General features: G+C 38.3%; 1 protein-coding gene and 1 pseudogene across 5 annotated transcripts in view; one reads left to right on the plus strand and one right to left on the minus strand.

The window, feature by feature from the left end:
* PDS5A (PDS5 cohesin associated factor A) overlaps positions 1–5,404 on the plus strand; it is a 125,751-nt gene extending 120,347 nt beyond the window's left edge. For 3 of the 4 annotated variants that reach the window (XM_082464144.1, XM_082464146.1, XM_082464145.1), the window contains 2 exons: positions 1,459–1,609; positions 2,711–5,404. In XM_082464144.1, coding sequence (XP_082320270.1) covers positions 1,459–1,609; positions 2,711–2,746 — 187 coding nt within the window. In that variant the 3' untranslated portion in view covers positions 2,747–5,404. The remainder of the gene's footprint in view (positions 1–1,458; positions 1,610–2,710) is intronic. The other variant, XM_082464147.1, reaches the window with a different exon arrangement.
* LOC309661983 (proline-rich protein 11 pseudogene) overlaps positions 1–27,445 on the minus strand; it is a 367,415-nt pseudogene that overhangs the window by 97,244 nt on the left and 242,726 nt on the right. The window lies entirely within an intron of this gene.

A 27,445-nucleotide genomic window follows, 5' to 3' on the forward strand; every position in this document is an offset into this window, starting at 1 on the left:
ACCTTGCATTATTCTTCACACACTTTACTTGCTTGCTTTCTCACTTCCCTGATGGTCAATTCCTGCGCCGATCACAACTGTCCTTACATTAACACCTGAAAAGAGCCTTTCCTGACATTACCCTCCCTTCTTTACTCCATGTGCTCCTTTGTAGATCTGTCTGAATACAAGATGATCTCAAGGCAGTCAGTCTACACTGTATACTAGGACCACCTCCAGAAAACTTGCCCATTTTTATTACTTGGTATTTATACTCATCATATTGTATGATTATTTCAACTTTATTATTAAATAATTAATGAAAACCATTTTTGAGGCCCTAGTATAGTCCAACCACAGTCTAGATGCTTTATGTTTGTAACCTCATTAATCCTTCAGCCCTATAAAAAGTAGGACCCTTGATAAATGGTAGCCTCTACAGTCATTTAAATACCATAGCAATCACTTATGTGTAGCAAGTGCACACCCCTCTAGAATTCCTCTTACTAGGTCCTCTCACTGACATTAGGTAAATAATAATTTTTAGTATGACTCCTACTTATATACTTTATTAATTCAAGGATAGATATGTTGTTCCACCAAAATACAAAAACTGTGTACAGAAATTTCCTGGCATAGAATTTACTTAATCTGGGAGTTCATACATTTTAACTTGTAAACTTAACTGTAGGATTTTTAGATCCCTCTGGATTTTTGCAGTAAATCTATTCCATCAGAGGTTTTGTGTGTGTGTGTGTGTGTGTGCGCGTGCCAATAAATGTTCCTGTTTATATTTTGGGTTGCATTTGGAATTGTTACTTCTTTTGAGAAAATTCCTTGAATTTACCCTGTAAATTTATGAAAATCAGCCATTTGTATACTGTAGTCGGGAAATAGTATCTGAACAACTGGACAATTAATGTTGGCTTCCTGAGTTTGGGAATGGAGGATTCATCATCATTTCAGTTGTTTATTTACTTGTTTTTCCTTTGTTTTTGAATTATTATTCAAATGGAAAACAATTCCAAATATTTTGCATTGAAAATGTGTTTTTATAGGTCTGCTGATTTTTGAGTTTGTTTTATTTATCTTTGAGGCCAAATTCTTCCATGAAAAAAAGAAAATACCAATAAACACCAGTGGAGACACAGTCCTTAAACTTGGGACTTACGGGGAAACTGTGAATTTAAGGAAGTTACCTATAAATAAGACTATAGTTTTCCCATCTTTGGATTAATATGTTTTGCTTAGTATGCTTAATATTGGAGTGTTCAGGAATCTTGGAATTTTTATTTTTTTTAAGCAGAGGATTTCCTGTGCTTATTTGTATATTGAGAGTTTCCTCACATCACATGGGTTTGTATCTTAAAGTATCCCCTAAGTGTGTTTCCTCATGTATTAAACAACCGTGTATTAGTTTAATATGAATATTCTTCAGTAACAAGTGAATTTTTATCAAAATAATATGAAATTTTTCAGAAGCCAAGTGCTCGGAAGTGATGGCGATTCACTTTGGGACATAGAATCAAGTCCAGGAAATTCTTCCAGTGATCTGGATCGTTTAAAAGTCTGTGAGAGCAGCCAGGAAGATACTGAGGACTCAGAGCTAGTAAAGGGAAGCTTCCTGAAGGTGCAGCAGGCAGCTTGTAGAGGATTCTTTGATATCATATTATTAAATTTTATCTATTATAACATTAATTTAATACTATGTAAGAATCTTAATCACTTATTAGCTTTTTTTGGTTAGCATTGTTATCTTTATAAAAAGGTATATGTTATGTTGCGGTTTGGGAATATTAAGTAAACAGCCCCCTTATCTTTCTCTCCCAAGTTTGGAATTGTTAAAAAGGAGATACCGTCTTAATACTGATGTGGCTGATTAAAAATGTGGAATGACAGGGAGTTCCCTAGTGGCCTAGTGGTTAGGATTCTGGGCTTTCACTGCCCTGGCTCGGGTTCGATCCCTGGTTGGGGAACTGAGATCCCACAAGCCACGCTCCCCCCCACCACCCAAATGTGGAATGACATAGGCCAGGTAACAACTCATGCCTTGCCCCTAAATTGAACAACCTCAGGTAGACCAGAACACGCCTTTTGGAGGCAAAGGAGAACAAATCTAGACAAGACCAAATCCCAGTATGCTCAGTTTTTCCTTACCCCACCCCCTCACCCATTAGATGGGTTCGGTTCTTCCTTCTCCCAGAGAGGAGTAGGTGAGGGGAGAAGAGAAAGAGACCCTATCCCACTACTTCATGCTTCCAGAGGTCATAATTTTCCCTCCCTATTAGGGAAATAGGATCAGTGGGGCATTTCTCTTAACAGAATTAAGCTAAATTTTCCTCCTTTTTTTAATACACTAAAGAACAGAACTTATTTTGCTGCTTTTAAATTCATTTGCCATAGTGTCTAGTAATTTTTCTACTACATAATTTTGAAAGTATTAATTAAAAATCACAATTACTTCAAATAGCTTTTAGTGTTTTATTGTAGTAATAAACAGATTGGGCACTGGGTAGCAATGCTTAATGGTTGAAAATAAAAACTTCTTCATTGGTATTGTGTTATTATGTAATTTAGGGAAAGATTCCTAAATCAACTAAAGTGTCACATGAACAATGAAAAAATATTTTCAGATTTTAGATAATAACTAAACTATAGAAATGAAATAATCTGTGTATGGTTTGTTTTCCTGTTTATATCTTTTCTAACATTGCTTTCTTCTACCCCCAAGGTAAAAAGAAAATTCATTTGCAAAGGGAGAAAATGAAGGCCAAACAGAAGCAGGCTCTAGCTTCTGCAAAAACTTGGATTCAAAATGACCCTGAACAGAAAATGAAGTTAACTTCAAAACACACTTTCTGCCTTGAAAACTGAAAAAAGCTATTACTTCCTTTTTTCACTTGACCACAAGTCCTTTGATGGAAATGTACAGCAGAAACTCTTGAGAGAGAGGCTAAAAGCAACTCTGTTCTACCCTCCCCCCAGACTTTTCTTATGAAAAGTCAATAATTAAGCAAATTGCTTAACACTTGGTTCCAGTTCCTGCATATCTGGAGTTTAACAGCATAATACACCATTAATTTCCATGCTGCAGTCTTTATTTTAAAGAAATTAACAGGATGTCCTTATACTGACAGTGAGAATTCATCAATTTTAGAGCCAGGAATTTCCCATGTTACACAAGAAAATAATAGAAGTCTACTGAATTAATTTTTTAGAAGAAAAGAAATCAGATTAAATATTTCTTTGTTTTTCCTTTTGGAAACTTTTATGTATAATTCTTTCTGCCTGCCTACTTTTCTGCAAAATGAGATGTACAGATTTCAGTTCCCTGCTATGAAAAGTGATGTGGTGGCAATTTTATAGATGTTGCTTTCTGATTTTTATCAGAGTGAGAAAATAATTAAAATTATTATTGATTTCGTATCACTTCATACTTTGATTTCCCCTCCATTTTAGTTTAATATAATTTGCAATAAATGTACATATTGTTGTTTGTTTCATAAAGCATATCAATTTAAAGTGGTTTTTACTCCTGTGATTATGTTGGAATATTTGGAATTTTAAAGGAGTAAAGACTGTCCAGCATTTGGTTTTATAATGTTTGTCACCAGATTTTTATTATTGATGTAAAAAAAAAAAAAAAGCAATTTTTTTAAATAGTTGGACTCTGGCAGCTTTGTAAGGACAGTGGGAGGAGTTTAGGATTGCCATCAGTTTTCAGCATTGTGCGATTGGGAAGTAAGTGCTTTGCTTTTTGTCTGCCAGTCCGCGCTCCGTTTTTATGTTTATTTTAGAAAACAACTGTTGCATCAATATATTGTTTCTTGGCATTGTTCAGCATAGGTAATGTGTGCACTTTTTGTGTACACATATTCATATTTAAGTTTTTTGCATAAAATAAATGCTTCTAGATGTCATATGGTAGTCTTTTTTAATCTTTTTATATTATGTTTTCTTGTGAAATTTTTTATGTAAAAGGGCTAAAGTCATAAAGAAACAAAGAACATGATTACAGTCAACTCTCCATTATCTATATAAAATAGTGACTGCCTCAGGTTTTAGATTTTGCAGTAATCATAAAATTAAAATAACAAAGGCATAACCATAAGAGCTAATTCAGGAGGAACTTGAGATTGGTCCTTTCTCACGCCCAGAGTTATCACCTGCCCCCATTCCCCACTTTAAGCCCTTCCCCCCAAGCCCTACCTGAATGTGCTCAGTATCCTTGCACACACCTATCATGGGTTCGAGGGCATAAACGTTTGTGTGATAACTTGGTCTTGACAGGCTGTAGTCTACGTGAGACGTAAAACAAACTGAACGTGAGCTGTGTCAAAAAAAAAAAAGATTATGTTAAATGAAATTTTCTGGTAGTAAATGTCACTTATGTTCTCATAGGTAATCAAGAGTTGGCTGTATACTGACTGACTGAAAGATGGGTAATTCTTTTAAATATGCATATACATACACATTTAAGTATTGGATGATGGCTAGGGAACAGTGGATACCAGTGATAGAAAATAATATCTTTGAAAGGGCAGAAAGAGCTCTACTCTTCCTTATTGCCTCTTCATAACCCTTGAGAAGGAAAGTATAAAATATTGCCTCCGACATGCTGAAAAAGAGTACCTATGCATAAGCATCAGAGAGGTCCCTCAAGCAATCAGTGGGCATGTTCTGTTTAGATTTTGAAGCTCTTGTAGAATCAGACAGCTTGATTCTTAAAGGCCACCAATTTGCCACCAATAAAAAGCACACTGGTAGGGCCTTCTGTCTCTCATCTATCTCCTTTTAACTAATTACCCAGCATCGTAGCTGTCTAGATTACCTAGTGTGAAGTCATATTTAACATAATGTAGCAGACCATTCCCATCAGTTATGGCTGCTTAGATTTTTGCAAGAGAGGAGTTAGCTAAAAGGATCTGGTCCACATACATATGTAAATGGCCCACCCCTGATTTTTTAATATAAGCAAGTATCTGGCACTAAGGGATGGGAGAGTAGGATGATAGTCTGAGCTGATGGGGAGGGACTTGTTTAAGGGAAACTTGTCATTTTTCCTTTGAAAAAGGAAAAAGTAAAAATCCCTTAGGAATTTGGTATTCACATCTCAGAGAAATACAACACAAAGTGCAGACTTACTTACATTTGAGAATTAATGTTACCCCTTTGTGTCTAGTTTGAAGCTTCTTGTATTTGTCTAAAACTACAAGCCAGAATTTTGTATCTCCTTTGATAAAAAGTGTGTATAATGTAAAGTAGTTTTGCATATTCTTGTGCTGCACATGGGCTGAATTTTTTTTTAAAATTTTTAAAGACTTGAAGAGAACCTTGTAATTTGTGTAAATGACAAGTGTAAAATCCTACCATAAAATGCTAAAAATATGCATTCTTTCAAATAAAACCAAGAAATGCAGCATTATATAGTAGTGTGGAACCCTGAATATTCATGAACCCCCTTGGTATGTCACAAGCTGATAAAATGTCTTTGCATATTTTGTTTGTTTAGATTCTGGAGTTTGCACATTAGGGATCAAATGCCACCTTCGAACTTCCTGACTACATACTCTGATGTGGCTTACAGTGACTGAGGGAGAACATAATAATAGATGATAAATTCTTATGGACATTTGGGAAATTTTAGAAATTGTTTAAGAACTTAAAAGTGGCCCTCCATTCATACTATCTATTGATACATATATCTATTTATCGCATATTCTGGACATGCACATTTAGTTCAAAAACTAGTTTACAGAGAGCAAACAGATTACATATATGTATCTGGAATAAGAGGTGAACAGAATGAGAAGTAAGAGAAGCTGTCATGACTGGTTATGTATTTTACCCTGAATGGGATTATCATTCCACACTTGGGATGCTTTTATTCACATGAGTAACTGTCAATAGAAACCACTGGTGACCAACAAGTCTCCAGCAGTCTGACGAGCTTTGCAGCGTGCCTAAATAATGATGGCTTTGCCTACAAGAAGTTTAAGGCTTGCTACAAGCCAGCAACAGTGGAAATCAATGGAAATGAGTGTACATAATCAAACACTCAGACTGTAAACTAGAGCTCCAGCTTTTCATTCCCATTTAAGAGTAATAATAACCTTCACTTATTTTATCTTGTGCCCATTTCAGAGTCCAACAGGAACATGTACAAAGTACCATTACTAAGGAACATGGGCCAGGCTAGTTGGTGATCAGGACTTCAAATTTTGGGGTGTTTCTCAAATAACGTTTTTTAATCAATGCTGATTACAACTTAAGGCACTTTCCTCCCCTTCCTTCTCTAGTTACTCCTTTCTCTAGCAAAGACTACGCATCCTTTTAAGAAACAGCACTGTATGCGTTCTTCCGGGAGAAGCTTGAAAAACAATCAACTGGAGGTCAGTTATACACAGGAGTCAGGAGTGCCGTAGTTCAAGGTCCAGATCTGTGCAAGCCAGTAAGAAAGTGTAAGGGTCGGAGGTAACCATTCTGTACAGACTGGGCTCATTGGCAGGGGCTGGCATTAAAACACTAAGATGGGTGCCTTAGAAGGACTAGCAATATAAAGCAAATGGCACAACATGGGCATATATGGCTGTTCAGGTGTCCATTGCCTGGACCTCATAGATGCTGTAGAAGCAGAAAATCCTTACCTTTTCTAGAGAAGTGTTAATTTTGAGAACTGTTTTGAGCACGTAGGTCCCTAAAGTGATTGGGCTGAGCAAGCCACCCACCTCTGGATTAGCTGGACCTGATGCAGGAGTCAGTTCTCCAGACTGAGGGCCCCCTGGAAGGAGGTGACCGTAACGGTGCGCTGGGGACAGATTAGAAGATGGCTCTTTCAGCAGCATGAACACCACTTGAGCACTTCCCTTGTACAAAACATTGCTCTATTCACAGACTCTGGAATACCTGGTCCCAGCCCCCAAACCCTGGTTGTCCACCATCCTGAGTACACCCCCATCTCAAGCATAAATTCTGGTGTGTTGATAATTCCTGTGACTTCTTTGGACAAACTGTAGGGATTTAGTGAGCTTCTCCAAGAATCAAATTTTGATGGAGACCCAGGCAGCAACCCCTCAAAGCACCCATTTTAGTTTTATTCTGAGCCTTTTTGAGAGATCACGCTGGTGGCCACCCAACCCAAAAAGACGCCTGAAACCCTTTCCCTCCCAGGAAGGTCTTGACAGTTTTGCCATCCAGTTTCACCTGGCATGCGTGGTGGAGTGTATCCTCCAAGAGAAAGGTCAGGTGCAGAGACAAAAGAGTAACCTGCCCCTTTGCCACCCACCGCAGGTTAAGAGCTGAAAGGCAGAAGGCTGGTACCCTTAAAACTACCTTACTTATGACCATTCTACGAGCAGGCTCTTTTAAATGCTGTACATAGAATCGGCCCAGGAGTCCAGGGTCTCTGCATTCATTGCCCATTTGGAAGCTTGGCCTGCCCAGGGAAGCTTATAATTATGTGTAGCAGGGCCTGCCTCTTTCTAGAAGTCTATTACATCATTTGCAGTCTCCTAATTCCACCTTTTCATCACAATGGTAACATAAATGGCAATGAAGTGTTTGTTGTCCAAAGGCCTGATCTTCAATTGATGCGTGATTTCTCTCTTACTGATAATTTTGGCGTTGTGTTTTGAAGGTCAAAGCTACCTAAATTTTACAGTTCCTATGGAAGGATGAAGGACATTACAAATATTCCACAATTAAGTGGAAAAAAGAAGAAAGACACACAGCAATCAAGACAAGAAAAAGAAATAAAAGGTATTCAGATTGGTAGGGAAGAGGTAAAATTGTCATTCTATGCAGATGACATACTATATATAGAAAACCCTAAAGACTCCACACAAAAACTACTAGAACTGATCAACGAATTCAGCAAGGTAACAGGATACAAAATTAACATATAGAAATTGGTTGCATTTCTTTATACTAACAATGAAATGTCAGAAAGGAAATGTAAACAAACAATCCCTTTTAAAAAATCACGTCAAAAAAAAAAAAAGAAACTTCAGGATAAACCTCACCAAGGAGATGAAAGACTTATATGTTGAGAACTAGAAAACACTAATAAAGGAAACTGAAGATGATTCAAAGAAGTGGAAAGATATCCCATGCTCCTGAAGTGGAAGAATTTATGTTGTTAAAATGGCCATACCACCCAAAGCAATCTACAGATTTAATGGGATTCCTATCAAATTACCCGTGACATTTTTCATAGAACTGGAAAAAAAATCCTAAATTTTATATAGAACCATAAAAGACCCAAAATTGCCAAAGCAATCCTCAAGGAAAACAACAAAGCAGGAGGCATAATCCTCCCAGACTTTAGACAATACTGCAAAGCTACAGTAATCAAAACAGTGTGATACTGAAACAAAAAGAGACATATGGATCAATGGAACAGAACAGTGAGCCCAGAAATAAACCCACACACCTGTGGTCAATCTTCGACAAAGGAGGCAAGAATATACAATGGAGGAAAGATAGTCTCTTCAGCAAGTGGTGTTGGGAAGGTTGGACAGCTGCATGCAAATCAATGAAGTTATAACACACCCTCATACCATACACAAAAATAAACTCAAAATGGCTTAAAGATTTCAATATAAGACATGACACCATAAAACTCCTACAAGAGAACATAGGCAAAACATTCTCTGACATAAATCATACCAATGTTTTCTTAAGTCAATCTCCCAAGGCAATAGAAATAAAAGCAAAACTAAATAAATGGGACCTAATCAAACGTATAACCTTTTGCACAGCAAAGGAAACCATGAACAAAATGAAAAGACAACCTACGGACTGGGAGAAAATATTTGCAAATGATGCGACCGACAAGGGCTTAATTCCCAAAATATACAAACAGCTCAATAACAAAAAAACAACCCAATCAAAAAATGGGCAGAAGACCTAAATAGACATTTTTCCAAAGAAGACATACAGATGGCCAATAGGCACATAAAAAGATGCTCAACATCACTAATTATTAGAGGAATGCAAATCAAAACTACAATGAGGTATCACCTCACACCAGTCAGAATGGCCATCATTAAAAAGTCTACAAATAATAAATGCTGGAAAGGGTGTGGAGAAAAGGGAACCCTCCTACACTGTTGGTGGGAATGTAAATTAGTGCAGCCACTATGGAAAACAGTGTGGTGGTTCCTTAAGAAACTAAAAATAGAGTTACCATATGATCCAGCAATCCCACTCCTGGGCATGTATCAGGAAAAAACTCGAATTCAAAAAGATACATGCACCCCTATGTTCATAGCAGCACTATTTACAATAGCTAAGACATGGAAACAACCTAAATGTCCATCAACACATGGATAAAGAAGATGTGGTACACACACACAGACACACACACACAGACACACACACACAGACACACACACACACACACACACAATGGAATATTACTCAGCCATTAAAAAAGAACAAAATCATGCCATTTGCAGCTACATGGATGGACCTAGAGATTATCATACTATTCAAAGTAAGTCATAAAGAGAAAGATGAATACCGTATGATATCACTTATATGTGGAATCTAAAATACGACACAAATGACATATGTGTGAAACAGAAACAGACCCACAAATATAGAGAAGAGGCTTGTGGTTGCCAAGGGGAGGGCGAGGGAGGGATTGGGAGTCTGGGATTAGCAGATGCAAACTATTATATACAGAATGGATAAACAAGGTCCTACTATATAACACAGGGAAATGTATTCAACATCCTGTGATAAACCATAATGGAAAAGAATATGAAAAAGAATATATATATGTATGTATAACTGAATCACTTTGCTGTACAGCTAAAATTAACAGAACATTGTAAATCAACTATACTTCAATAAAATTTTTAAAAAGAAGAAAGCCATTGTGCAAACCCATGGCCTTCACTGCCATTTGGCTTTGGGGAGAACAGGGTTGTGAAAGTGCAAAGAAGCAGATTAGAAAGCTTTCTGGCTGTGTTCACTTTCATTTTAATATCCCCGCTTATAATTAATAATTTTTTAACAATAATAGTTGAGCAGAGAAGCCCAGAAAGGGCTGGCATTGCAACAATAGATTTTCTTCCCCTTAGAAAAGCTGAATCATGAGAGCACAAATCTATCAGATGCAAATAAACTTTTGCTCTGTAAATTCAGGCAGGAACCCTTGAAGGCCTGGGTTGAGTACCTCACAGTGTCAATCAAGTGGCAGGAACCAAGTGATGATGGAAATCTGCCTTAAAATAATTGCAAAGTCCAGCAGGTGTGGGAGGCCTTACCAGCTCTCCCGGATACTCAGAAGGGCAAGTGTCTCAGAGAAGCCCAGGTGGGGAAGGGGCCTCACACTGTAGGATGCGAGCCTGGCGCACAGGCCTTCATTCACCTTGGAACAGGATGATTAGGTGGAGAAGACCAGAATGTTTTCCTACTTAGGAATTCAAATTAAAAGTTGCTTCCTTGGACTTCATAAAGTTCAGCACCACTGAGATGCTTTTTATTTTCCTTACTCCATAGAGCACCTTCCTTTCATGGGGCAAGATTCAGTCAGTCTCCTTGGAAATTGGCCACTTAGTACCTTTCCCCGTAACCATCAGGTCAGAGTGTGCTGGTCCTTCATTGCCTAGTCTGTCCTGGCTCTGTTTTAGCTATAAAGAAAGTGAGACCCAGAAGAGGCTGTTTGTTCTGTCTATGCTCTAGTCCCCCATCCCACACCCAAAGCTAATACTTAATAAATTACTAACTTATCAAAAGCTTGGATCTTTACATACACTGGCACATTTAATACTCACAATAATCTCATAACTACTATGTTCATCTCCATTACACATACCATTGAAGCTCAGAGATGTGTTTAAAACAATAAGCCCAAGCCTCAGCAAGAACATGGAAATTTAAACCCAGATAGTCTGACTGCACAACTCAGTGCTTCCTGCTTAAACTTTTCCACCAGGTTTCTGAGAGGCCCACAACCTCTCTGGAATTTGATGGTGAGTGAAATACAAAAGTAGAAAGAGAAGGATAATGAATACAAGATGGTGGGGAGCAGCTGGGATGATAGCACCTATTGCTTTCTGTTGCCTCCATGTACGCATTCAGCAGACAGTATCCTAAGGAAATCAAGGTAAAATTGAACAAGAATCATTCAATTGGTGGATGCATGAACAAAATGTGATCTATCCATATATATCAAATTTATAAATAATAGAATACTACTTAGCAATAAAAAGGAAGGAAATACTGATCATGCTACAACACAGATGAAGCTCAGAAACATTCTGCTAAGTGAAAGAGGCCAGACATAAAGAAGCATACATTGTATGCTTCCTTTTATATGAACTATCCAGAGAAGGCAAATCTACAGAGACAGAAAGTAGATTAGTGACTGCCTGGGACTAGGGTTGAGAGCAACAATTAACTGTAAATTGGCTCACGGGACCTTACTGGAGTAATGAAAATGTTCTAAAGCTGGATCATAGTGATGGTTACACAGCTCAGTAAATTTATTGAAAATTATTGAATTATATATTTTAAGGGGGGGGTGTATTTTATGATATGTAAGTTGTACCTTAAAGTTTAAGATAAACGAGACATCTTCTCAAAAAATGTTTAACTATACACAACAAAGCAGCATCTACTTAAGTACCAGATTGTTAAACCCACATTATGTCAAAAGCACCATTATTAATAATAATTGAGTTTACAGGCACACCACCTTCCCATCAGTGAGCGCCACTTCTCAGAGGGTTACTTGCTGGGGTTACTCCTGTTCTCAGTTAGGAGGGTCTGGAAACAGTTTCTTCCATGGGACTGGCCTTATTAACCAAAGACTATTAAACATAGTCTTTTATTTACACAAAAGACTATGTGTAAACCAGAGGCCAGCATGTTCACAATGACTGATTATTTCCTTCTCTCTGCTTGGGAAGTCTCTGTGGGAAGCTGAGTTGAATGAGGTCTGGGAAGTGTAGATTCTACAAGAAGAGGTGGCTGGGTCATCTTCACGATCAGCCTCTATTACCTGCAACTGCCTGCAGAGCCCACCTCTGTGCTGATGTACCTGGCACTGTGAGATCTTGGAAATCTCATAGGCCCTTTCACAACACAGGTTTCTCACCTGTAAAATAACTGCTTCACAGTCATGAGGGTATATATGGAGAAAACCTCACAGAATGAGGTTTCCTATTCCTGGAAACCTATTCCTATTCCTGGCCGTAGGAATGCTCACCTGCTTACAGCTGCTGTCACCACTCAAGCAGACCGGCAGCCCCAGCTACGGCCAGAACATCCTCAGGCAGCGATCAAAGACACCCAGATACTTCGTTCTTGCTCGCTGCGTCTGTTTTCCAGGTTCTGGGCCAACCACTCCACTTCTGTTAATCAATCTTTCTTGAACCAGGGAGAAAGTTTCCACTTCCTCACATTTCCATACCGTTCAGCCCCAAAGAGGCCACATTTACAAGTAAAACCTCATCATCATTTTTCAGACAGTCAGCATACTGAATGCCCTTTTTGGGTTTGGGGAACCCCCACCCCACAAATGACACCCCACGAGGCAGAGCCCATTTCCCTCCGTAGAAGCTGAAAACACCAACACTTACTTTCCCAGCCTCCCTTGCACCAAGGGCTCAGACATTTGACCTGGACGCTGTCAACCAAACACCTATAACCCGCTTTTGAGATGTGGACTGTGACACTACAGAATGGGGACCACTCCACCCTAGAAGTGGGGGGCAGCAGTGTCCAACATCCAGAATTGGTGGTATCGGTGCTGTAGGCTGGCTGGGGTGCCTCAGGCATTGGCAGTGGAGGCTGTACCTTCACAGGACCAGTGTATGATATTATTTTTGGCATTGCTTCTGGCAATGCTAGTGTCCTTATAAGATGAGAAACCAGAGAACTTGTACACTCTCTCTCCACCTGCACTAACTGAGGAAAGGTCACGTGAGGACAGAGCAAGAAGGTGGCGATCTACAATCCAGGAAGAGGCCTCACCAGAAACTGGGTCAGCAGGCAGGAAAACATTTAAGGGGTGGGGCTTCCTCAATGCTCCTGACCCCCTCTCAGCAGTAGGAGGCTCTAATGGCCTGGTTCCAGGATAGTTTTCTTCCTCTTCCCCATGGGACAGGGATTTATTTCTTTTTCTTTCTCCAGCCTCATTTGATCTTCCCCTGTACTCTGGGGTGAAAGGTTGCTCTCCTTCTCAAGCAGATACTGCTTCTTTTACCTAGCAGAGATGAGTTCAGGCAGGGCTTGGTTTCTTTTCCATAGCAGCAACTGCTCACCTCCCCCAGGCCTGCACTACCAAGAAAGTCATCTCTGGTCTCCACCAGTACCAAGTGTTCCTTGTGAGTGCCGATGGAGGACCGTGTAGAAGTGCCTGCACGTAGGCATAACACTCCCCTTGTGTCTCAGGCACCTTTCTTTAGATTTCAGGCCATTGGGTTACTTCAGTTCTCTGATGGGTTCAAGAAAAGTTACGACTTTGTGGATTTATCTGCCTTTTCTTTTTAGGGTGGGAACCACCCTCTTCACAGTTTTCTACATTCTAGGCAGAAGGCAGAAGCCTGAAGCCCCTAGATTTAAAATAACCAAATAAAGAAACTGAACTTCAATTACTGCAAATTTGCCATTCTACATGACAACTTGGAGTTTTTGTTTTCATTTTTTTTCTGTTGAAGTCACTACAATCAACCCTGAAAAGCAAAAACACTGACAGTATTGCTATTTCTGGAATATTCTGTGATATGGGACTTTATGAATTTCTGACACACTTATCCTTATGTTTAAGACTTTTCCTATAGTTTGTTATAAGTTGCTTCATTCAATACTTTTCAAATTTAAAACAAAAAGTGTTCTTCACTCATCTATGAGTAAGGATAAATTACAAATCTGGGTATAATCTTTTTTGAACATTAACATAGAAAGATCAATTTTGACAATATTAATAAATTTGGAGAAGATTCAAAAAATAAAAATTGCAATATTCATTGTACATCAGACTAATATGTAGGTTCTTCCTTTTTCTCAAAAAATATATTAATGTAAATTAAAACTATTAATCTATTACTTTTCCTCTTTTTACTCTAAAATTTTAAATGATTATACATATATGAAGTTCAATTAAAGAAAATTTTCACTGTTTTATTATTATTTCAATGATCACTGGAAATAATTTTGTAGAATAAAGCATGTTAAAAAATGATGCACTACAGGTGTTGAAGAGGCTGGGTACATCACTGACAGAGAAATGTTATAGTGACTGGAATGACTGATCTATATTATCGAATAGGTAAATGAGTTACTGTTCCACAACTGTGGCAGGGAGGGGGTATGGGAGGAATCCAGGGAGAATAATATCCTAATGAAAAAAACTCAATCTATCAAAGTGCTAGCGAAATGCAAGGTGAATTTGGAATAGATATAGGAAAATCATAATGGTAATATCTGTCAACTACTGCCTCATGACCAGCTGCAGATCTAAAGATTGCAGCAATGAACTATAGTCTCTTGCTATATGATTTATATAACATATTTTAGTAATCTATATAAAAATTTAAATAATATATATTTATATATTTTAATCTATTTTCCACTTTTTTCTTCTACACTGTTTTATATACAAGATGTTTTGCCGTTAACTTTTCAATTTAGTCCACAGGTTACGTAATATCTAGACAGGATCAGAGTAAGAAGAGAAATAGATGTTACCCAGAGATCCAAAATGCGGAACCAGACACAGCACCGATGGCACTTTGGTTTGGGCCCACTGAGAGGAATGAGCACTTTGGGATGTCTCTGCTCTTGACTCTCTATTCTCCTCTCCTTGACCCTAATACAATTATTTTACCATTAATTTATTCTACTTGCTTTTAAAACTTGCCTCAAATCTTTTTTGATGCTTGTCAAGGTATAAATGAAAGGAAGTATGGGAAAGAGGTAGAGTAGAAACAGACCTTTAAAAGAAATATATGATATAGGGCCCTTATAAACAGAGCTATTTTATACTCAATTCACTTTCCCTTTTTTTCCAAATCATTTCTTAGAATAGCGCTTCACCTGACTTTCACGAGGCCTAGAATCTGATCACTAAGGCCTAGAATTACCCAAGTCCTGTGGGCCTTTTGAGTTGAGACATCTTACATTTCTGTTTGGCTATTTAGATGTCTTTTATTTCCAAAATTTTGCCCACAAACACAAACTCCCTGAATATTTTTGGCATGGCTTATAAATAGCACCTTTGGTACCATTTTCACAGATCAAAATGGTTCATAATAATAATAATTCCCATCGGAAGACATTATTGAGCACCAGTACTCTGCCAGTCTCTGTGCTAGGGTTACAGGTAAAAAAGACATGACTCTAACCGTTAAGGAGGAAAAGACTGAGATTAAAGCAAACTGTGCTAATACAGTGTGATGTGTGCTATAATAAAAGTTTACACAAAGAACTATAAGCGTTCCGAAAAAATTTACTGTGTCTGAATGAGAGGGAGTTCAGAGAGATGTAAGAGGGAAAGTTTCAGAAAAGTGACATTTAGTTAAAAAGGGATTTAATCAGCAGGGAGACAGGATATTTCAGACTGGGTTGGAAGATATAAAGAACATGGATTTGGAGGTAGTCTTAATTCCAGCTACATGATTTATTAACAATGTATATATGAACCTTAGGCAAGTCAAATCTCAACTTGAGTTTCTCACTAGTAAAAACGAGAGGGATTGCCTGAAAGACCTCTAGGACTCTCCCTACTTCCTACAGGGTACATTTAGAGCAATCTACACGCTAGACAATAATTCCTTCAAAACAGTAATAATACATTTTACAGCATTTTATATCTAATGTATTTCTTGATTATAGAATCCACACATGTTCTGTAGACCACTCTTCCCACAAAAAAGATAGTATTTTCCATCTCCCCAACATCTTCAATTTCTCTCTCCCTACTGGCGTTTCTCCTTTTGTCACAAAGAAGTATCTGTGCACAAGTTTATCATATCTTCGAAAGAAAGCAAACCTTCACCTGACTCTACTTGGTAATTATTTTAAACAGCCAAACTTCTGAAGTTTTAGCTCACCACTGTAACTTCTAGACCAGCTGTTAATCCTATCATGTGATCAAAACTGCTCAGAGATTGCAAGAAAACAACAAAATGCCAAAAATATTGTCCATATGAAATGACCAGCTCAAATCTGCTCCATCTTTCTGATGCCTTTAATGTTGCTGATGGTGCCTCCTTAGTTCCGTTTTCTCTGCTCCTCTTGATATTTATTTCTTCAGTACACACATAATTCAATTCATTTGACATTCACTGAGTGCCTATTTTATGTCATGAGAGTAACAAGATCGTGTTTAAGGAGTTTACAATAAAAAAAAAAAAGGAGTTTACAGGGAGTTCCCTTGCAGTCCTGTGGTTAGGACTCAGCGCTTTCACTGCTGTGGCCCTGGGTTCAATCCCTGATCGGGGAAATAAGATTCCACAACCCATGCAGCTCGGCCAAAAAAGAAAAGAGTTTACAATCAACTGGGTCAACAACTAAAAAGGATATAAGGTAGGATGTACATAAGTACTAGAACGCTTACGGAGTCCTATGGGAGATCTGAGGTGGCATTTAGGGGTGGACTTGAAGGATAAGATTTCAATTTCTAGAAAAGGAAGAGAATCGTATCCAAAAGAAGAAACAGTAATTTTAAATGCACAGAGGCAGAAAGTACAATGTGTACTTAGAGAAACATTGCTATAGGGTGAAAATGGAAGTTCTTTTAATATAAACATATTTTTATGAAAAGAATAAATAAATGGTAGTTAAAGAAACAAAAGGCTTATAGTGAAAATAACAGTCTTTTGCCCAGCCTTTTTCAATCTCTGGTCTTACTCTTTAGAGATAAGCTTTCTCGGCCATTTCTTTGGATATTTGCCATCATATTTTAAAATAATGTACTTTGAATACTATTTCTTAGTTTATAAATTCTGGATATATCTACAATCTGCTCTGAGATGAAAATCTGACATTCTAAGAGCCATCCCCCTCATCTTGCAATTCAGATTTATCACTACATTTGGTTAAATCGATTATCAGTGTTTACTGCCTTGCAAATGTTGCTCATAAAGTACCAAGTTGTGTAGTTTAATTGCTATATTGCAGCCCATATTGGAGTTCAAACCCTGAATAAGGTAGTTCTTAGCAGTGTTAACTTTGAGGAAGTTATTTTATCTTTCTGCCATTTCCTCATGTGTAAAATGAGCACAGGATCTACAAGGTTGTTTTAAAATCAGATTAGGGACTTACCTGGTGGCACAGTGGTTAAGAATCAGCCTGCCAACGCAGGGGACACGGGTTCAATCCCTTGTCTGGGAAGATCCCACATGCCACAGAGCAACTAAGCCCATGCGCTACAACTACTGAGCCTACACTCTAGAGCCCGAGAGCCATAACTACTGAAGCCACGCACATAGAGCCCATGCTCCACAACAAGAGAAGCCACCACAATGAAGAGTAGGCCCCGCTCGCAGCAACTAGAGAAAGCCCACGTGCAGCAACGAAGACCCAATGCAGCCAAAAATAAATAAATTAAATAAATAAATTTTTTAAAAAATACCTCTTTAAAAAAATAAACAAATAAAATAAAATCAGATTAAATACAGTTAATACATGTAAAAGTACATAGAACAATTACTGGTACTTGGTATATAGCCAAAAAATGTTAGCTATTCCTATTACTGTGGGTTTTGTACTCGAGTTTACACTTGTCTTTCTCTTGTGCATTTCTAGTTGCTTCATCCATGTGGGACATGAACTGTGCAATATCAGGGGCTCCACTCACATGGAAAGAATAAATGAGGTTATGCAATAAGGCAATCTGTCTCTATATCTAATATTTTATCAAGTCTTTTTTTCTAAGAGTCAAAAAGCCCTCTCAATGCCCTCTGTCCTGCTCTAACAAAGGGTTTCTTTTTGTGCTGTCATCATGGGTCTTTCCTGTATTACTCTTCTGGATTAATTCCACTGTTTCTTTGACCCCAAGTATCTTTATTTTTGATACACTCCAATTTGCTACAGCCTATCTACAAGCAACTTCTTAAGATGGCATGCATAAGTAAAATTTCTGAATCTTTGAATGTTAAAAAGTTTATTCCATCCTAATAAATGCTAACAACTGAATGAAAATTTAGATGGAAAATAATTTTTACTAGCAGTTAAAAACTGCTCCACTCTTTCCTAGAATACAGTGTAGTTTTAAACAAATCTGATGTTATTGATCTTCTTTTCTTTCAAGGGGCTTTTAAGGATCTTTTCTTCTGCCAGTGCTCTAAAATTTGACAAAGATATGTCATTTTTTGATTGATTACACTGAGCTGGTGGGTCTTTCAATCTGGAAATGTGTGTCATTCAGCTCTACATTTTTCTTGTACTATTTCTTTGGTAATAGAACCCCTCATTTCTCTATTCTCTCTTGGTGGAGTTTATTCTGTTTTCCTTCTGGTTTGGTCCATTCCTCATATTCTTGCTTCTATTTTCTAACTGCCTTTTGGTTTTGTTTTTCTGATTGAGACATCCTCTATTACAGGGGTTCCCAAGCCCCAGGCCACGGACTGGTACCAGTCTGTGGCCCGTTAGGAACCGGGCCACACAGCAGGAGGTGAGCGGCAGGCAAGCGAGGGAAGTTTCATCTGTATTTACAGCCACTCCCCATCGCTTGCATTACCGCCTGAGCTCCTCCTCCTGTCAGATCAGCAGCAGCATTAGATTGTCATAGGAGCGTGAACCCTACTGTGAACTGCGCACACGAGGGATCTAGGCTGAGTGCTCCTTGTGAGAATCTAATGCCTGATGCTCTGAGGTGGAGCTGAGGCGGTGATGCTAGGGCTGAGGAGCAGCTGCAAATGCAGATTATCGTTAGCAGAGAGGTTTGACTGCACAGAGAGCATAATCAATCAGTTGCTTGCAGACTCATATCAAAACCTATCAGCAAGTGGCAAGTGACAATTAAGCTGCATCTTACGGAGTAGACTGGACATAAGCAACACACGCCGGGTGTCACTGTCTCCCATCACCCCCAGATGGGACCATCTAGTTGCAGGAAAATAAGCTCAGGGCTCCCACTGATTCTGCATTATGGTGAGTTGTATAATTATTTCATTACATGTTACAATGTAATAATAATAGAAATAGAGCACACGATAAATGCAATGCGCTTGAATCATCCTGAAACCACCCCCCAACCCCCGGTGGAAAAACTGTCTTCAATGAAACCAGTCCCTGGTGCCAAAAAGGTTGGGGACCGCTGCTCTATTACATTTCTATTCATTCATTCATTCAACAAGTGCTTACTGATGACTGAACTACTATATTCTTCTATGTCCCAGGCAATGTTCTGGTAACTGGAGATAAAGTAGTAAGATAATCCCAATCCTCATGTTGAACTAAATTGAAAAGTGGGTTAATAGTAAGTGCCATAAAGTACCATAAAGAAAAATTAAGCAGGCAGGAGGAGACATGAATGGAAGTAAAAGCTGTTTTAGTTAGGATGGTCAGGGAAGGCCTGACATTAGAACAGCAACATAAATGATTAAGCAAGACATGTGAGGATCTGGGGGAAAGCATTCCAAGCAGAGGGAACAGGCTATACAAAAGACCTGAGGTTGCAAGAAGCCTGGTATGTTTGACAAATACCAAGAGGCTAGTACATCTAGTATAGAAGGAGCAAGGGAGAGAAAGGGATAAGGTTGGAGGAATAGTCAGGAGCAGAGGGGGTGGTAATGTCACATAGAGTCATATTATGGACATGGTAAGGATCATGGATTTTATTCTAAATTAAGCCATTCTGAGCAGGTAAGTACTACTTTAAAAAATAACAATCTGGCTGCTGTGTAGTAGATGGACTGTAGGAGCTCAAGAGTGGAAGTAGGGACACCTACAAGTTTAATAGTTGAAGCAAATGTGATAGTGGCTTGGTTAGGAAAGTAGCAGACAGCAGTTAAGTGGAAATCAGAGCCAGAGTATATTTAAAGGTTGAGCTAATAAGAGTTGCTAATGAACATGGGCCATTAGGCAGAGAAAGGAATGAAGGATGATTTGGGAGGTTTTTGCTTGAGCAACTGGATAAATGATGAATTCAACCACCTAAGGAAAGATGAAGGAAGCAGCAGATTTGGGTGGTAATGGAGAGGGAAGAGGATTGTTTTTTTTTTTTGGCCGCACCGCACAGCTTGCAGGATCTTAAGTTCCCTGACCAGGGATAGAACCCAGGCCCCTGCAGTGGAAGTGTGGAGTCCTAACCACTGGGCCACCAGGGAATTCCCAGGATTCTGTTTTTAAACCTAAGTTTGAAATGTCCCACATTAACGGTTAAAAGCATGCAGGTGAGTTGCATGCATGAGTTCAATTCCTAGACTGGATGGGGTAAGAGCCTATAAAGGCTTCCTTTTTCTCTTTAAGATGGAGACATACAGTAAGTCCGCTACATATGAACGAGTTCTGTTCCAAGAGCACGTTGATAAGTCCAATTTGTTCCTAAGTCCAACAAAGTTAGACTAGGTACCCAACTAACACAATCAGCTATATAGTACTGTACTGTAACAGGTTTAAAAATACTTTCCACACAAATAGTACATAAAAAAACAAACATAAAAAACTAAGAAAACATTTTTAATCTTACAGTACAGTACCTTGAAAAGTATAGTACCAGCTACATCACTGCTGCTTTTATGCTTGCTTCCAGACATCCTGGGCTTGAAATAAAGATACTGTACTACTGTACTCTATACAGTAAAGTACACAAAAACACAACCACTTGCAGAGGATGCACACACGTGACAAAGTACGCCAGACACGTGAACTAACTTACAAGACTGGACATGTGAATGCATGTTCACATCTTTGAAAATTCGCAACTTGAAGGTTTGTATGTAGGGGACTTGCTGTAATGCCCAGTTTGTATGTTAAAGTAAAAAAGGGGAAATTAACAATGCAGGAGAAAGATGGGAGTAAAGTCCTTAAATAGATGAGAGGGAAGACAGAGTATACAACACCAGATGCAGGTAGGAAGATAAATTTGATAATGAAAAGATTTAGTGCTCCTTGCTTCTATCTCTCAATATAAAAAATTAGTTCATTAGTTGTGAGGAATTAGAAGCTGTTGGAGATTTGAGGCAAGTAAGCTGTGCAACAGTCACCTCAGAGAGTGGAAGACTGAAATGATCAGAGAGAGATAAGATTTTAGCTAGGTGCTAAAGGCCCACTTCAGAATAGTGGTTATCAGTTCACAGTAACAGCACAACTGTTTTTCTCCAGGTAAAAACAGCTATACAGGTATATACAGGAACTGACTAGGCAGAGATGAAATATTGCAAGGAAGGTCAGGAAGCAAACGATAAGGGGATGATTATAGTGATGGCCCATGGAATCTAAACTGGGTGAAGAAGAAGGTGAATAACAGGGAGTGTATCTGTCTCACCTTTAGGAATGTGGGGTGTGGGATTAAAGACAGTTACTGAACGGACTTCCCAAGCCATCCAGTGGTTAAGACTCCTCGCTTCCACTGCTGGGGGTGCAGGTTCAACCCCTGGTGGGGGAACTAGAATCTCACATGTGCACGGCACAGCCAAAAAATTTAAAAAAGTTACTGAAGATTTTAAATCAACTATGTAAGTTATCACTTTAGATGGAAATGGTCTAAACACACCAATTAAAAGACACGAGATTGTCAGAGTGGATTAAAAAGCAAGATCCAACTATATATATGCTAGTGATAAGAAATCTACTTTAAAGACACAGATATATTAAAAGTAAAAGGATGGAGAAAGATGTATCATGCAAACACTAGCTGCTCGAGTGTTTATATTAATTTCAGATAAAGTAGACTTCAAAACTAGGAATTTTATCAGAGACAAAGAGGGACCCTGGACAATAACAGATGTCAATTCCTCAAGACAGAACAACACAATGTGTATGCATCTAAAACAAGTGAACTTCAAAACACACAAGGCAAAAATAAATGATATGAAAAGAAAAATATACAAATCCATCAATATAGTTGGAGACTTCAAAACTCCTCTCAGTAATTGATAGTACAAGTAGGCAGGAAATTAATAAGGACATAGATGACCTGAGCAACACTTTCAACCACCTTAATTGACATTCAGAATATTCCACTCAACCATGTCAGGTTATACTTCTTTCCAAATACACATCTAACACTCACCAAAACAGACCGTATGTTCCATGCCATACAGCAAATCTTTTTTTTTTTTTTAAAGGAATCCATTTCTTTTTTTTTTTTTTTTAGAGAATTTTTTATTTATTTATTTATTTATTTTTGGCTGTGTTGGGTCTTCGTTTCTGTGCGAGGGCTTTCTGTAGTTGCGGCAAGCGGGGCCACTCTTCATTGCAGTGCGCGGGGCTCTCATTATCGCGGCCTCTCTTGTTGCGGAGCACAGGCTCCAGATGCACACGCTCAGTAGTTGTGGCTCACAGGCCTAGTTGCTCCGTGGCATGTGGGATCTTCCCAGACCAGGGCTCGAACCCGTGTCCCCTGCATTGGCAGGCAGATTCTCAACCACTGCACCACCAGGGAGGCCCAGCAAATCTTAATAAACTTAAAATAATAAAAATCTGAAAAAATATATTATTGGATCCTAATAAAATTAAATTAGAAATAAATAACAGAAATATCTGGGAAACCACCAAATATCTGGAATTAAACAATATACTATCATCTAAGTAGCCCTTGGATCAAAGAGGAAGTCTCAGGAGAATTTAAAAAATAATTTAATCTGAAAAAAACTGAAATATAACAGTAAAATCTGTGAGATGAATCTAAAGCAGTGTTTTATAGTTTTTCTAATGTAAGCATTAAGTGCTTATATTAGAAAAAAAGAAAGCTCTAAAATCAGGAACTTAAGGTTCTACGATTAGAAAAAAGAGCAGGGACTTCCCTGGTGGCGCAGTGGTTAAGAATCCACCTGACAAAGCAGAGGACACAGGCACCCTGGTTCGGGAAGATCCCACAAGCCAAGGAGCAACTAAGCCCGTGTGCCCAACTACTGAGCCTGTACTCTAGAGCCCGCGAACCACAACTACTGAGCCCACGAGCTGCAACTACTGAAACCCGCGCGCTTAGAGCCTGTGCTCTGCAATGAGAAGCCCGTGCACCGCAACAAAGAGTAGCCCCCACTTGCCGCAACTAGAGAAAGCCCGTGCGCAGCAATTAAGACCCAATGCAGCCAAAAATAACCCCAAGAAACAAAAAAAAAAAGAAAATGTAAGAGGAGGAAACCCTCTCAACTCATTTTATGAGGCCACCATTAGCAAAACCAAAGGTAACAAGAAAACTAAAAACCAATATCCCTTATGATCATAGGTGCAAAAATTCTCAACAAAATATTAGCAAACTGAATCCAGCATCATATAAAAAGGATAATACATCATGACCAAGTGGGGTTCATTCCAAGAATGCAAAGCTGGTTCAACATTTGAAAATTAATCACCATTTCAGACTAAGAAAAGCCTCATGATTATCTCAATAAATGTAGAAAAAGCATGACAAAATTCAACATCCATTAAGCTTATAAATAGAAGGAAATTTCCCTAACTTAATAAAGAACATCTATAAAAAACCTACAGCTAACATAATTAATAAGACAGGTTGAAAATGAAGTAAAACTGCCTCTATTCACAGATTACATGATTGTCAACATAAAAAAGTATAGCTACCAACTGAGGAGACTCTGGGGGAAACACTGGGCTCAAGGAGTAGGCAAGCTTCAATTTTGTTTTTGACAATTCTAAAAATCAGGGCACAGTGGAAGGAGGTGGAGAAATGGTCAGTTAGTAAGACTCAGTCAGATTAGGAATTCGTTTCTTAGGGTTAAAACTCTATGTTTTAGGTCAAATAACCTTTGAGTCTTGAACTGGATGAATCAGATAAACCAGATAAAAAGCATGATGTGATTAGTCTTGAAAAAGCTCTAGAAGTTGTATAGTTTGTTATGATTATAGCTTCCTTCTTGGGATGGGTTCCTTAGGCAGTTTGTGGTGATAAAGTGTGTGACAGATCATGGAGGTCTTATAAGGAATGCTTTGGGTCTCCCTTAAATCCTGTCAGGACAGAAATAAATCTGAAAGAGAATCAATTTTTTTTTGTAAGTTTTATTTATTTATTTATTTATTTATGGCTGTGTTGGGTCTTTCTTGCTGTGCACGGGCTTTCTCTAGTTGCAGTGAGCAGTGGCTAATTTTCGTTGCAGTGCATGGGCTTCTCTTGTTGCAGAGCATGGGCTTCAGGCATGTGGGCTTCAGTAGTTGTGGCACGTAGCTCAGTAGCTGTAGCTTGTGGGCTCTAGAGCGCAGGCTTAGTAGTTCCGGCGCACAGGCTTAGTTGCTCCACGGCATGTGGGATCTTCCCCGACCAGCGCTCGAAACAGTGTGTCCTGCGTCGGCAGGCAGATTCTTAACCACTGCGCCACCAGGGAAGTCCGAGAATCAATTTTTTAACGTCATGATCATTTTAAATTTTTAAAAGTTCTTACTTCTTAAAGATCCTTTTTTCTTGTTAGTGTTGTATGGGTGCAAAGAATTCTTCAGTGTCAATTAAGAATAACTAGACTTTTAACTACTCTTCTGTTCCCTACATTGTTTCCTCCAGTTTTTTTTTTTCATCTTGGTTTCTTTCATGTTCAACGCCATTTCTCAAATTTTTTATCTTAGTTTTTTTGCATACGGTTAAGGGTGAGGCACTGAAAGACTGATTAAGAGTACTGTGACTACTGTTTATTGGCTACCATCAGATCATCTATCAGTTCCTTTCTTTCATTTTATTAATCTTACCCCCAACTATTTCATCCTTCTAGTCCTCTATGTACTGAAATGGCTGTTCAATGCTGCTGCACAGCTGGCATTCTGGATTTCTCTTCATTTATCCCAGAAATAACAAGCTCTGGTTTGTATCTCATCTTTCTTTTGCATGGCTTACTCCTCCATTTTGGTGGAGTAGGTCATTCAAGTACTTACCAAGAAAGGGACAATGGGAAGACAAAAAAATTCTTTGACACTTGGAATATATGAAAGTATCTTTATTCTACACTGGTACCTCAGCTGGGAATAGAACTCTGTTAGAAATAATTTTCACTCAAAACTTAGAAGTCATTGCTTCCCATATCACTACTGAGAAACTTGATACCATTCTTATTCCCACTTCATTTTAGGGGCCCACTCTCCATATTCCAATCCCATTTTTTAGACTTTCTCATTCCTCCTAATGTTCTGAAACAAAATATGCCTTATTATGGGTCTTTTCCCATTCATTGCATTCATTGTGCTGAGTGCTTTCAAAGTGAAGAGTGTCAAGTATCCTTGATTATTTTCTTGATCCTTTGCTTTATTCCATTTCCTTTAAGAAACTCCTAATAGTTAGATGTTGGACAATCTGGAGGGGACCTCTTAAAGAAAAATCCGTATTTTTGGATTATTTATTCTTTCTTACACTCCTTAAACTTCAAATGTTTTAACTAATTTTTGAGCTATATTTATAAAATCTATTCTTTAAAGCATTCTGTACCTTCTTCATAGATACAATTTCTTACCTTTGAAAACATTCATTTTCAGGTTTTCTTCTTTCTGTTATCAATCCTGTTTTGGTCTCGGTTATTAGTGCTGGATCAATCTTCAAAAATCTAGTGATTTTTGAGTTCATTCATACTTTGAAATTCACTTGGTGGGGACTCAACTTTCTCACTGGAAAATCTTCAAATGTCCGAATCCCTTTCGAGGTACTTTTCTAGGACCACTGAGTTTCTACAGAAAAGGATCCTCCCTCTTTTTTCCTTGAGACTTAATTGTCACCATTCTAGAAACTAGGAATATGCCATCCAAGTACACAGAATTTTAACTTATCTTCATTTTCAATCTATGACTGGTATCTCTCAGTCTGAAGACTTGTTTCAAATTCATAAGACAGCAATTCTCATTCCATGGTAAGAGGACAGTAGTAAAATACCTACCTACCTACCTAACTGGGTAGAAAGGAATAGACTTTCAATCAACCCTGCTTCCAGCTCAAAATCTCACCCTTACATTCAGCAGTGTCTTTTTTCTCCCATTTCTAGGTTATTCTGAGTCTTAAGGAGCAAATCAGCTTGCTTCTAAATAAGCATTCCTTCCATAGTCAAATTTTTAGGTTTGAGCTTCCTCTACTATACCAAATCAGTTTCTACTCTTCAGTCTGCTTTCCATCTTCCATTCTGTGGGACTACAGATTTATTCCTTTAGAAATATGTCATTTCAGTGGAGTTTTAGGAGGCAGCTAATATTAAAGCATTAGTGGTACCCATTACGTTAAATTAAAGTCCAGGCAGCATAATTTGTAATACAAGAAAAATAGGAAACCATCCACACATCTAATAGGGTAATTGATATGTAAAATATGGTACCCCTACTCAAAGACCTATTTATAGCTATTTAAAATATTCATGTAAAGAATTTTTAATTTTTTGTTTATTTAATTTTGGCTGCGCTGCGTGCCTTGCAGGATCTTAGTTCCCTGACCAGGGACTGAACTCAGGCCCTAGCAGTGAAAGCACCGAGTCCTAACCACTGGACCGCCAAGGAATTCCCAAGAGTTTTTTTTTTTTTTTTTTTTTTTTCCCCAAGAGTTTTTAAAGAACTGTGATTATCAGTTTTAAAAAGTCAAATATTGACAATTATATACTATTAACTTAATTGTGTAAAAACAGCACAGCAAGGAGAGAATACTCCAAAATACGTAACTCTAGGATGTAGAATTAAAAGTTTTTTGAGTCTAAGGTTCCTGAAATTAGCACATTTTTACCACTATAACTGCTTTTAAAAATAAAAGTAAAGAAAGAGCTATAGTGGATAGAAAACCCCAGTTCTCAGTCTGACAATGTCTTGTTATCTCTGGGTAAGTCAGGACCTCATTTTTTTGTATCTGTAATTTGAAGTGAAGGGCTGTAGGATTTTCAGAACAAATTTAGAATTATGATGAAGGCCAGGCCCAAATTGTGAGAGTTAACAAACGAAGAAAAGATGCAGACTATTCAGGAGGCAGAAGTGGAGTAGGAAAAGGAAATAAAAGCATGAATAGTTTAATGAAAAGAGATATGGAGTAAAGAATGGCTAGATAGTGCCAAAATAAACCACAACTAAGACCTGTAGAAAGTAATAAACAGTATAAGGAGGTTTCCTTGAGAAGAGAAGCAGCTTACTCAAAGGCCCAGTGAAGAGAATATCAATCTACTGAATCGAGTTGAAAGGGTTGGGGCTGGAATATAGGACTGGCAACTAGAACAAATTAAAAGGATTACCATTTAGGGCCAAGGTCTTTGACTACACTCCCTACATGCATGTCTTCCCACACAGGCACTCTTTTCCCCTCCTACCCTCCCTTCCAAGGGAGGGAGGGTGTGATCAAGGTTCACAACCTTGATCTTCTTTTACTACATCTTGCCTTTCTTTC

The sequence above is a fragment of the Balaenoptera physalus genome (assembly GCF_965194825.1).
Source record: "Balaenoptera physalus genome assembly, chromosome: 5".
Lineage (NCBI taxonomy): Eukaryota > Metazoa > Chordata > Mammalia > Artiodactyla > Balaenopteridae > Balaenoptera > Balaenoptera physalus.